The following is a 12727-nucleotide window of genomic DNA, read 5'->3' on the forward strand; positions in this document are numbered from 1 at the left end:
GCCCGGGGAGATCAGGGTGAATTGCACTTTGGAAGGGACTTGGGTAAGAGCAGAGGGTCACTCACCTAGTTGCGGATCGGGCATCGGAAAGGGAAGGAATCCCTTTTCTAATTTTATTTGAAACAATCTTTTCCATGTCCTGTAATATTTACACTTCTCTCATTATTAAGATATGGTATTGATTTGAATAGACTTCCCCTCAGCCCTTCTCCCCCTGAAACGGTGGTATGTTAGGCAAGTACTAATTTGTCTGTATGGTTCATTTTTCCACCATTGCTTTTATAGTCCTAATTAGTTTTGTAGTTGATGTCTTGAGATTTTTTCTAGGTCAATCTGTTATTTGCTAATAATAATTGTCTATCACCTCTTTTATCATATTTCACTATTCTCTCTGTGTGTCTCTCTGTCTCTGTCTCTGTCTCTCTCTGTCTCTCTCTCTTTTGTGTGTGTGTGTGTGTGTGTGTGTGTGTGTGTGTGTGTGCGCGCGCATGCACATGTAAGTGCGTTCTTGGAGATAGTGTCTTATATAGCCCAGGCTGACCTCACCTCATCACGGGACCAGAGATGGTCTGGAACTCTAAATCTTCCTGTCTCTGTGTCACATATCCTGGGTTTACATGCATGTAATCCCACGTGCTACCCCATTTGATTTTACAGTTTATTTCTTGGTCCCACCTACTGCATTGGCTTCATCATTCAAACTTCTGACCTAACAAAGAGTAAACTGTGTCCAGTTTTGATTTTTACTGGAATGAGAATGTGTCCAAGTCTACACCAGTTGTTGATTTCTTTTGAAGTCTAAAACTATTTTGATTGTTTTAAGGAAGTTTTCATCTTTTTCAAGTTTACTGAGGGTTTTGCTGGGAACTGATGTTTTTTAGTAAATGTCTAGTGGGAGCTAGTCTTTTAACCTCTTTATTGGACTACATTAATGAATCACCTACTGTTGCCCTGACTTACATTCCTGGAATAAGTCCAACTTTATAAAGCATTTGTTGCTGTTTTAATATACAGGTGACTCTGCTCACAAGCGAGACAGATCTGCTAGTTCTGTATCCTATTGAATGGCAGTCTCTGCTTTCTATAGGACAGTGTCTCATTGTTTTCCCCTTAACATGGCCTCTAAATTAGGTCATGAATTATTGTATTATTTTTTGACAAATGAAAAATGAAAGATGTAGAACTTTGCTTATGAGAGATGTTGTTGAGTAAAATTCATTAATTCCCCAATTGGGAATTCAGGGAGAAGGGGAGAAGAAACTTAATTATTTCAGTAACTTCTATCAGCTCAGTGTTTATAGACTATGCTTTTTTTATCTTAAAGAAAAACCATCATTACACAGTTTCTCTTTACATTTTTCTACATGGAGGGAGCAGATTTGTTTCTACTTTAAGTGTGGCACCATCACTGAGAGGGAGAAGGCAGGGTTCCCCAGTAAGAGGTCTCTGTGGTAGAGAATGCTCACTCTCAGCCATCTGGTCCCTGCCCATGGGCAGGTGAGCATGTTCAGTTAATCAAAGGCAATGCAATCAGGATTAAAATGTGAGATGGTCTTAACCCGGAAGCTTTGTGTCAAATTTGAAACCTTTAATCAGATTCATCTTGATGGTCAAGTTGACTGTTTGATTCAATGAGTTTGTATCAGGTTAGTAGCTAATGCCAACGAACATATTCTGTTTTCATTGTAGGAGAAAGAAAGTAAGACTGTGTTTACACATAGTATTTGAGTCAAGAGACTTGGCATGCTACTTTCTGCATGATTCACAGAGCTACTGAGGAGTTATTTATTGAGAAGTTAATAAATCAGAAATGTTGCATCAAAAGACTTTGTAAAACTGGCTTGTTTAAAGATTCACATCTATTTATTAGAGTAGGCTGGACTTCTATGAGTCTAGGGAAATAGGAGTTCATGTTGTTGCATTATTTTTTAAGTTTGAATAAGATTTTGTTTGTGTATCACTGAAATAGAATATCTTTGTCTCAAATCAGAGATATAAAATATTTTAAAGTAAATTCATTGTTTTAAAATATTCTGTAACTTTTTTTCTAAAATGAAAACCATATGTTTATTCTCACGTAGCACCGATTCTATCTCTAAGCAACAGACTTATAGTCACATGTTTTATTCTTTGGTTGGAATTTATTAGTGATGCATATAATCTAGAACCTGGTTCTTACCAAATGTTGTACAGGAAACCACCAATTCTTGGAAGTTGATCATTCTTCAGGCTCTACCTTATTAATGAAAACTTTGTGTTCTAAAACCAGGTTGATTGTATTTCTTATTTCTACCTAGTCTAAGTGCAATTGATTTACTTACTTTTATTATGTCTGTTTCTGACACTCAGGCCCAGAAATAGGTGCTCCTAACCCATGGTGGAATTCCCATATTGCTGAAACATACTGACCATTTTCTTTTCAGTTTTAAATATATCTTATTAAAAAGGTATGTGACTTGAGAATATATCTAAATTTCAAAGTGACAGACATTAATGTAAACAGTATTGTTTCTTGTATTTGAAAACAATAGAACAGCCACAATGAAGGTTGTACTATTTTGTGACTTGTCTGTTTAGCACATGAAAAAAAATAGAAGGGAACTCTTGTCAGGAACATTTGTGAAATTAGTTCTGTTTCATAACATTCCAGTCTTGTTAATACTTTAAATTTCAAATCAAGTATTTTAAGCAAATGTGAAAAAATAGTTAGAATGATATAACAAAATTATGCAAAGATTTGAAGGGGCACCTAATAATACATAGATATCTGATGAGAGCCCCGATAAAGCATCATGCCATCTAGCTTATACCTATAAAATGACTGTGGTATTATATTTCTTTTTTATTTTTATTTAATTAATTTTATTTAATTTATATTTATATAAATTTATATTTATATTTAATCTCTGCAGAGATTCATTGAAACGTAATACATTTGTAATATATGTACATATTCCAAGTATCCATTTAGACATCCATCAGTATGGACTTTGAAGGAAACAGAACATCCTATTTTCCATAAAGATAGTCTCCAGTTAATCCTCGCATGAGAAACAACAAAGGTCAGCCAAGAATTCCTGTGTCCTGCAGTGTGTGTGGGGAGTCGGGGGTCTCTTGGGGAAGGCACAATTATATCTCAACCTCCAAGCCCACTTGGTTCTTGGCATCACTGCTGAGGAGTCATACAGGCTCCTGATAAATTTTAAATGGAGTGCATTTGAGTGTGAGGCAGACCTCTCCCCATTCAGAAGGAGTAGGACTGATAGCCGCAAACCACAAACTGTTCCTCAGAGGATGTTGAGTAATGGTCAGGTGACCTTCCTTGGCATCCCTGCTTTTGTTCTCATTGGTGTATCAGCAGCTGGATTACCGAAAAGGTCATGTTGACTAAATGCCACATGGAAATGCCCTTGACAATTGTGTATAGAGTGGGGGATGTAAGAGGTCAGAAGTGAGACTGACGTGAGAATCAAGCCCTTGGAGGGCAGCTACAGGAGCATCTATGCTGTGGACTTGATGAGAAATTGAACTGAAATAGAAAGCCAGCTAGTTGGTCAGGGAGGGTTCACAGTTAACAACTGCAGGCTTTGTATCCTGCTGCTGTGGGGAGACAGAAATGGCAGGGATCGATGGAAAATGGAAGAAACTGCTTCTCTGGAAAGGAGAGTTTCAAAAGCCATTATCTGCCTGGTTTCCTTGAGCCAGGTTACCTCATTTCTGTAAAGTTTACTTTTCTTAGTAGACAATTAAAAAAAAATCCCAACAAGAGTGACAGACTTTCGTTCTATGTGTGAGAACTGCTGGCAATGAAAATTGGATGGTTTTGTTTTTATCTATTTTACTAGTTTTGTTTCTTGGATATGTAAGAGAAATGAAGAGCTCTAGAGAAAATTCAAGGAGGGTTACCACTTCACTTTTCCTCTGTGTTAGTGAATAAATGCTACAGGAGCTTTCAGATATTTAATAAACTACATTTTCCAGCTATAGATCAGAGCACATCATTCTTTAAACTATCACACAACTGTTTTTTGGACTCCTTTAGTGATGTTCTTCAGATTTCCTTGTGTTGGTTTCTTTCTGTTTTTGTTGTTGTTCTTAAACATTTCAACCAATACCTTTCCTAATCTGTGAGAATTACCTTCTAGGGGAGAACAAAGAAACTTAACGTCTCGAACATGGAAATGATGGTGTGTAACTGATTTTGCTATTCCAATCATCATAGGGGTCAATTGAAAAACAATTAATGATTTAAAAAAATTCACTGCACAACACACAGCATGGTAGATGCAGAGGGAATCTTTGTGAAAATAGAACTTGGGTTTGAAATAACACAAGGTGTACAGGATCTGAGTCATCCTTGTAGGGAAACAATAGCTGAATAGAGAGTACATGGAAGAAGAGCTTGAGTTAACCGTTCTATTTAGTGTAATCCAATGACTCCAGTGGAGCATGAGGGGGGCTTCCTCCCCAACACATCAAAAGTCCCAAGAAACCACACTGAAATGTACCTGATATACACTGAGTTGCCTGTAGAACATCAATTGGTTTTACTTCTAAGTGAGAATCATTTAAGAGATGATGCACAGATGTTGGAATCGCCAGCTACCTGTATTTTAATTTGTTGAAAGCACTCTGCACGGTACATTTTAATTTATATTCATCCCTGTCTCTTGTGATGTTTCTGGGAGGAGAAACCTCCAGTGGATTGTGTTTAATAATGAAATGTGCGATTAAATACAGCCATGCAAGTTAATTTGGAAGGGCACATGGGCATGCATGCGTTGAGCATTGCCTTAATTCCTGTTGACTGGGAACATAGGATAGAATGAGTGTGTTGGGTCGTGATAATAAATTAGTATTCAGATGTTTAGTAATTTGACTTAGAGAGCCATCAGGGAAAGCTCACAGTTCACAGACCTTGGGCCAAAGTGTAGCTCCTTGATACTGGTGAGTAACTGGACTTCATCTTCACTTCATGCAGCATTGGCCATATGCTGTTAACCATAACCCATGTGTGTTAGCCATGTGTGATTCTGTTTTAAGTAATTTTGTTTTAATGGAAACATAACTTTGCAAGTTTTAATGTGGAATTAGTGGTGTAATCCAGAGTTGCAATCTTCCTTCCTGTGAAATGTGAAGGCAACAGTGTGGTGGTGATCTCACTTCTTTCCCTTTTGGAGATTGATGTAGAGAGTTAGCCCTTGTATGGGGAGAGTTAAGGTTTTCTCTTGTCTATTTGATTACCTAACATTGATGCGTACCTGAGTAGATGAGGTAAATATGTGCATGAGAACTGAGTTCCGCAGGGTGACCACCATGAGGACATACCAGGTGTTCATCATATTGTCTCTGCTTGTTGCACTAGTCACATTTGGGGCTAGTCTAGCCTTCTGTATTATCCTTCAGCATCCTGCCTGGTATTTGTTCCCACCACAGGACATTAGTGCCTGCTTTTCTCTCCTCATATCTTAGTTCTCAGCATTTCTCATGGCTGCAGTTTGGTCTTCACCATTCTGAATGGAACATAAAATCCTTTCTTGTTAAAGTTAGTTGCAATTTTTAACTGCTGACTCCTGGCAACTGTCATAAATAAATTTTACAGAACGTTTTCCAGGTCTTGGCTTCTGTGAGAGCTCTTACATCTTTTACTCCCCCCATCCTCTTATTCTTCCTCCTTTTTCCTCCTCCTCATCCTCATCATTTTAGATCTCTTTCTTTGCTTAGCGTCTACAATTGAGTGATCCTGTGGGTTAGGCCATTTCTGTATGTTAGTTTGTGGGCATTTGCTCGTTTCAGCCTGTAACTCCCAACTTGGAAGCTTCCTTGGAGGTCAGCTCCTGGGGCTAACTGTCCTCAGAGTATCTACATCTAGAGCATCCAAGTCATCTAAAACCCAAACTATCCCAAAATAAACATTTTCTCTTTGGTGTTGCCTCCCTTGTATTCCATAATTCATGTAGTACTATTTGTATTTGCCTGTCACTCAAGTTAGAAACCTACAAATTGTCTTACACTGAGAAAACTTTTTATTTTACCTTTGTTTCTGGAAAAAAGTTTGTTGCATTTCTCTCTCTCTCTCTCTCTCTCTCTCTCTCTCTCTCTCTCTTTCTCTCTCTCTCCTTCCCTCCCTCCCTCCCTCTGTGTATTAGGCACTATACAGGAGATTATGGGAGTCAAGTGGTTCCAAGATACTTAAGTCTCCCTGTCCACCAAGACATCAGATGATGTCTGTACTCCTTCTCCCAGCCTGCCCAAGCAAGAACATTGCAGGAACAGTATAAGGACTGCTGTCCTCGGCCAGGCATTTTCTTTCTCTATGGTAGAACTAGAGCAACAATCAGTATCCTGAATCTTTTCCAGCATATTTTAATATAAATAATCTTGGCTCTAGCCATCAGTAGACATACTAATTACTTGTTTGCACGTGCATGGCCAGTTTCTAGCTCACTTGGGGACTTATAATAACTGGATTTTATCTTTTGTGAGATGATAACATGGGAATCACATCTTTTTCAGAGTCCAAGTTTTAAGGCACTTTGGGATATGTTTTATAATCACACATGATTTTCAAGTCCAGGCAAGAACCTAACATTATAAAGCAGGTGGATTCTCATATAGACTTGATAGAAAGCAGTCTTCTCTTTTACTAGTGGCATACACTTGATTCGAGAAGAAAGGCTTATATAAAAAAGCCATTCTTGCAATGGCAGTTTGTTCTCATAGATAAGTGGCATCTCAAGCTAGGAATGTAGTGTCAGACCATGGAGAACATTACTGTGATTGCACACACAGGGTTGAAGAACCAAATGTACATTTCAAGGAATTCTGATTCCCCATTTCCAGTTTCCTGGGAACTTCTGCAGGTTCTATGACTCTTCTGACAACAATTATACCCGGAACATGATCTCATATAAAACATTTTTAATATGAAGTTCTCACTAGTCTAAAAGGTTAGTCAAATGGTTAGCTTGAAAGCTGAATAATAGTCCAATTTACCCCCACAATTTGGTTTCTTTCTTTATTTTATTTGGTAGATTAATCTCATTTAGCAGTGTCATTAGGGTCCTGCTTGGATGGGGTTGGAAAAATACACACAAACATCTGATATTTCTGAGCATGTGGGCTGTGATGAATTTAAATGTGTTCTAGTGGAGTATTTGTGTTGAAACAGCTGAAGATTTATCTTTAAAAAAAAAACTTAAGAATGGAGGAAATTGACCACTATGGGATAATTAAAAATAGCAACTCTCTGGGAAAGCAGGAGCCAAGTTTTCAAATGCTACAAAACTATGGGGCAGTATTCTGTAACCCAAACTGGGTAATTTATACCTGTGTCACTTGAAGATCTGATATGTAGTTGAGTCAATGAATCATCCGACCAGCATGCCATAACTAAAGGAAAATTTATTTGCCTTTTGCCTGCAGAGTTTTAGCCAATTAAATAATAAATCACTCGGCATTTACAGAATTTAGGATTGACAGGCTGATATGGGCTGGATGGATTAGATGACGCTATTACCCCAGAGGGCAGGTTCTATACTGTTTTAGAAGGTGCCAGCAATGAGACAGCCCGGATTGTGTTGGTTATAGTTTTCAGTGCTGAAAGTGGTGATAGCATTAGGTTGTCTCAAAATATTTTCAACTTAATGTTGAAGGTTTCACTTAAATACTGAGGAGTCAAGCATGAGTTAACTTCTTGCTGACTCCCAATCTTCCAGTGGATGCCTGTGGATAGCCCTACAGGCACAGCCAAAAAAGAAATATAATCTCCAGAAGATAATCTTTATAAGGGCTTACCATTTGCAAAGCAAATGGGCATGAGCATGAGCTTTTCTCTTTTGAATATTATGATAACACTGAATATTAATAAAAACATTATGCATTCAAATCTTATTTGAGAATAGAATTTAAAATCCAGAGAGGTTAAGTGACATATATATATATAATATATATATATATATATGTGTATATATATATACACACACACACATATATATATATATATATATATATATATATTGAGTTGAATAAAGAAAACGCAAGGATTATTATTTTTGCCTTGAAGATAATGTCTTTTGAAGCATTCATCCTCCTATCATGTTGGTGTGATTATGAGATCTAGTACTCTAAGCACATTAATTGTGCATTTTAGAAACATTTTCCTGGGAGAATAGTTTGAATGAGTAATGTAGTTGGGAACTTTATTAAACTTCATTAAAATGAAGAATCATCCAGTTTTAAGTGGAAGGGGTCAGATGCTCAGTGCAAATGAGTTTGGCAGCAACAGGTACAGTAGACAGTCCAAGACAAAGATGAAATCCATCATCTTGCAATAATGAGGACAGGATGTGCAGTTCAGGAGCGATGATAAGTGAGAAGGGAAGAGCCTTAGGACTCATGTAACCTGCTGAACACAGCCTGGTGGGTGCTCTCTGGTTTGCTGTTGGTAGAGGTTCTTAAGAAACTGTACCTAGCACAGCTTCAGATGAGCTGAAGCTAGGTTTTGTTCTTAGTATTTATTTAATTTGGAGCATTTGTAAATGAAGTTTCCTTGGGAACCCAGTGATATTCTCTCAGTAATCTATCTTCCAAAACAGTGCAAAGGGAAATTTCAGGCTAGCTTCTGTTCAGATAACCAGACAATCTTTACAGAGTTTGAGAAGTTTCTAGAGTGTTACCGAATTTGCGTTTTCTAAAAGAGATTGATCTTTTTTTTTCTGATTGTTTTCTAGGATCCTTCCAACCAGAAATGTGGTGGAAGAAAGAAGACAGTGTCTTTCAGCAGCATGCCTTCAGAGAAGAAGATTAGCAGTGCCCATGACTGCATCAGCTTCATGCAGGCTGGCTGTGAGCTGAAGAAAGTGCGGCCCAACTCCCGCATCTACAACCGATTTTTCACCCTAGACACAGACCTCCAGGCTCTACGCTGGGAACCTTCCAAGAAAGATCTTGAAAAAGCCAAGCTGGACATTTCTGCCATCAAGGAGATCAGACTGGGGAAGAACACGGAGACATTCAGAAACAACGGCCTTGCTGACCAGATCTGTGAAGACTGTGCTTTCTCCATACTCCACGGGGAAAATTATGAGCCTCTGGACCTCGTTGCCAATTCGGCAGATGTAGCAAACATCTGGGTGTCAGGGTTACGGTATCTGGTCTCGCGCAGTAAACAACCACTTGATTTTATGGAGGGGAACCAGAACACACCACGGTTCATGTGGCTGAAAACTGTGTTTGAAGCCGCCGATGTTGATGGGAATGGGATAATGTTAGAAGACACTTCCGTGGAGTTAATAAAACAACTCAACCCTACTCTGAAGGAATCTAAGATCAGGTTAAAGTTTAAAGAAATCCAGAAGAGCAAAGAAAAGCTAACCACCCGGGTGACAGAGGAGGAATTCTGTGAAGCTTTTTGTGAACTTTGCACCAGACCAGAAGTATATTTCTTACTTGTACAGATATCTAAGAATAAAGAATATCTAGATGCTGATGACCTCATGCTCTTTTTGGAAGCTGAGCAAGGGGTCACCCACATCACTGAGGATATGTGCTTGGACATCATTAAGAGATATGAACTTTCTGAAGAGGGCCGTCAGAAAGGGTTTCTTGCTATCGATGGTTTTACCCAGTATTTATTATCTCCAGAATGTGACATTTTTGATCCAGAGCAAAAGAAGGTTGCCCAAGATATGACCCAACCCTTATCTCATTACTACATCAATGCATCCCATAATACCTACCTGATAGAGGATCAGTTCAGGGGACCAGCAGATATCAATGGGTATGTGAGGGCTTTGAAAATGGGCTGTCGAAGCATTGAGCTTGATGTGAGTGATGGTTCAGATAATGAGCCCATCCTTTGCAATAGAAACAACATGGCAATGCACCTTTCCTTTCGAAGTGTTCTAGAGGTGATTAATAAGTTCGCCTTTGTTGCATCAGAGTACCCACTCATTCTCTGCTTGGGGAATCACTGTTCTCTGACACAGCAGAAAGTAATGGTCCAGCAGATGAAAAAGGTGTTTGGCAATAAACTCTATACAGAAGCGCCTTTGTCATCGGAATCCTACCTCCCATCACCCGAAAAACTAAAAAATATGATCATTGTGAAAGGAAAGAAATTGCCTCCAGAGTCAGATCTGTTGGAAGGAGAAGTGACTGATGAGGATGAAGAGGCTGAAATGTCCCGGAGGATGTCGGGGGATTACAATGGTGAACAGAAACATATTTGGCTCTGCCGGGAGCTCTCTGATTTAGTATCCATCTGTAAGTCTGTCCAGTACAGGGATTTTGAACTGTCTATGAAAACCCAGAATTACTGGGAAATTTGTTCATTTAGTGAAACGGAGGCCAGCCGAATCGCAAATGAATACCCGGAAGATTTTGTGAATTACAACAAGAAGTTCTTATCAAGGATCTACCCCAGTGCCATGAGGATAGATTCCAGTAATTTGAACCCACAGGACTTCTGGAACTGTGGCTGTCAGATTGTTGCAATGAATTTTCAGACTCCGGGTCCAATGATGGACCTCCATACTGGCTGGTTTCTTCAAAATGGAGGGTGTGGCTATGTTCTGAGGCCATCTATCATGAGAGATGAAGTTTCGTACTTCAGCGCAAATACAAAGGGCATTGTACCTGGAGTGTCTCCTCTGGTCCTTCACATTAAGATAATCAGCGGTCAGAACTTCCCAAAGCCCAAGGGAGCTTGTGCCAAAGGGGATGTCATAGACCCCTATGTTTGTGTAGAGATTCATGGAATTCCGGCTGATTGCGCTGAGCAAAGAACTAAAACTGTACAACAAAACAGCGATAATCCCATTTTTGACGAAACGTTCGAGTTTCAAGTCAACCTTCCTGAGCTGACCATGGTCCGTTTTGTTGTTTTGGATGATGACTACATTGGGGATGAGTTTATAGGGCAATACACGATACCATTTGAATGCCTGCAGCCTGGGTACCGGCATGTCCCTCTGCGCTCCTTTGTGGGGGATATCATGGAACACGTGACCCTTTTTGTCCACATAGCAATAACCAATCGAAGTGGAGGAGGAAAAGCCCAGAAGCGCAGCCTTTCTGTCAGAATGGGGAAGAAAGTTCGAGAATATACCATGCTCAGGAATATCGGTCTTAAAACCATAGATGATATCTTCAAAATAGCAGTTCATCCATTACGAGAAGCCATAGACATGAGAGAAAACATGCAGGTAGGAAAACAACCCCATCTTCCCCCATTGCCTCTGTTATTCACACCCATTTAAACGAGTGACCGTTGTGGTTTACTAATGGTTGGTTTGCAAACGTTCAGAAACACTGTGTAGATCCACGCACCACTGAATTATGCTCCCTGTCACCTGTGATAAGCCAGGTGGTTTCTAATTGTGAATGCAAGGCTGAGTTTGGCCATTTAGTAACATAACAAAATGCTGGTTATCTTTTCAGTATGTTTAGCATGTAATAATTGATGGACAGGAATGTGTACATGAACAGTGTGGAAAAAGTGAAACACAAAATGTGTAAGTAGAGGCTGGGACATGGCTCAGTGAGTTGGAGCATTCGCTAAGCAAGAGGACCTAGGTTCAAACTGTCAGTATCTACATAAAAAGTTGTGTGTGTGTGGCTGAATGTACCTGTAACCCCCTGCTGAGTGTGGTGGAGAGACAGGAAGGAGTCTGGGGTTTGCTGGCTAACAGTCTAGCTGCAGGTTCAGTGAGAAACCCTGTCTCAAAGGAGAAGGGTGTAGAGTTATATACATCAGGAGATCCTGCGTTCTGCTCTGATACCTGTGTGGGACATCCTTACCTATCTGATACACACACACACACACACACACACACACACACACACACACACACACCCTCATGTGGGTAACATATAAAATACATAACCAGAAATATATATGTGATTTGAAAGCATATATGTAAAATAGTTACTGATATGAATATAGAAGAGAATTAGAAGTCATGTTATAAAATGATGTCCACTATATTTTTAGTTATTTAGGTGTGTACTAACAAGTTATTACCCAACAAAAGAAAACACAGCTAAACAAATAAAACCTGACACTTAAATATTTTAAAAATATATTTAGCCTCCTATAAAAGTAACTTAATTGAAAGAATGTGGATACTGGTGTAAATCTGTCCTTGTGTGGACCTGAGCAGATAACTGGCAGTGTCTTACCAGTTTTTCTGCATAAAGCAGGACCATGAGGGCTGATGTGAAGAGTGGGAGCATGTAGTAATTGTCCAGCGTGCCTTTTCTTTCCTTGTGATGCATAATCAGAGATGGTTACAGACTTCTTTTTCACATTACTTAATATAGTTAACTAGGGATAGTATTTTAAAGACATGAGCAGACAAGTATTCACAGAGATCTTATGTTAGAAAGTAAAAATTATTAAGATTTTATTCCTTTAGCTAACATTTTCATAATAATACTAACCCACCCAGAAGCTTTGCAATCAAGAAAGCCGACCCATTAGAAGACATTATTTATCAAATCTTGCAGTTAATAAACAACAAAGTTAGACATTAAAACCTGGAGTGACTAATGCCAAAATCCATTATAATTCATATGAAGCAGAACCACTGAGCTGTGACTTAGTAAAATCTTAATATTAACTCACAGAGAAGTTCTTCAAATAGCCCAATGGAGGGAAATAGTATGATGCAAAACTCACACGTGAGTGCCTATAGTCAGATTACACATGTATTTGACTCATTTG

At 39.0% G+C, this 12727-nt stretch overlaps 1 protein-coding gene across 1 annotated transcript in view; it reads left to right on the forward strand.

Moving 5' to 3' along the window:
* The window catches only part of Plcl1 (phospholipase C like 1 (inactive)), a 318390-nt gene that overhangs the window by 252209 nt on the left and 53454 nt on the right, over positions 1 to 12727 (forward strand). The window contains exon 2 of the mRNA XM_027396911.2: positions 8733 to 11207. Coding sequence (XP_027252712.1) covers positions 8733 to 11207 — 2475 coding nt within the window. The remainder of the gene's footprint in view (positions 1 to 8732; positions 11208 to 12727) is intronic.

The sequence above is a fragment of the Cricetulus griseus genome, chromosome 2 (genome assembly GCF_003668045.3).
Source record: "Cricetulus griseus strain 17A/GY chromosome 2, alternate assembly CriGri-PICRH-1.0, whole genome shotgun sequence".
NCBI classification, from domain to species: domain Eukaryota; kingdom Metazoa; phylum Chordata; class Mammalia; order Rodentia; family Cricetidae; genus Cricetulus; species Cricetulus griseus.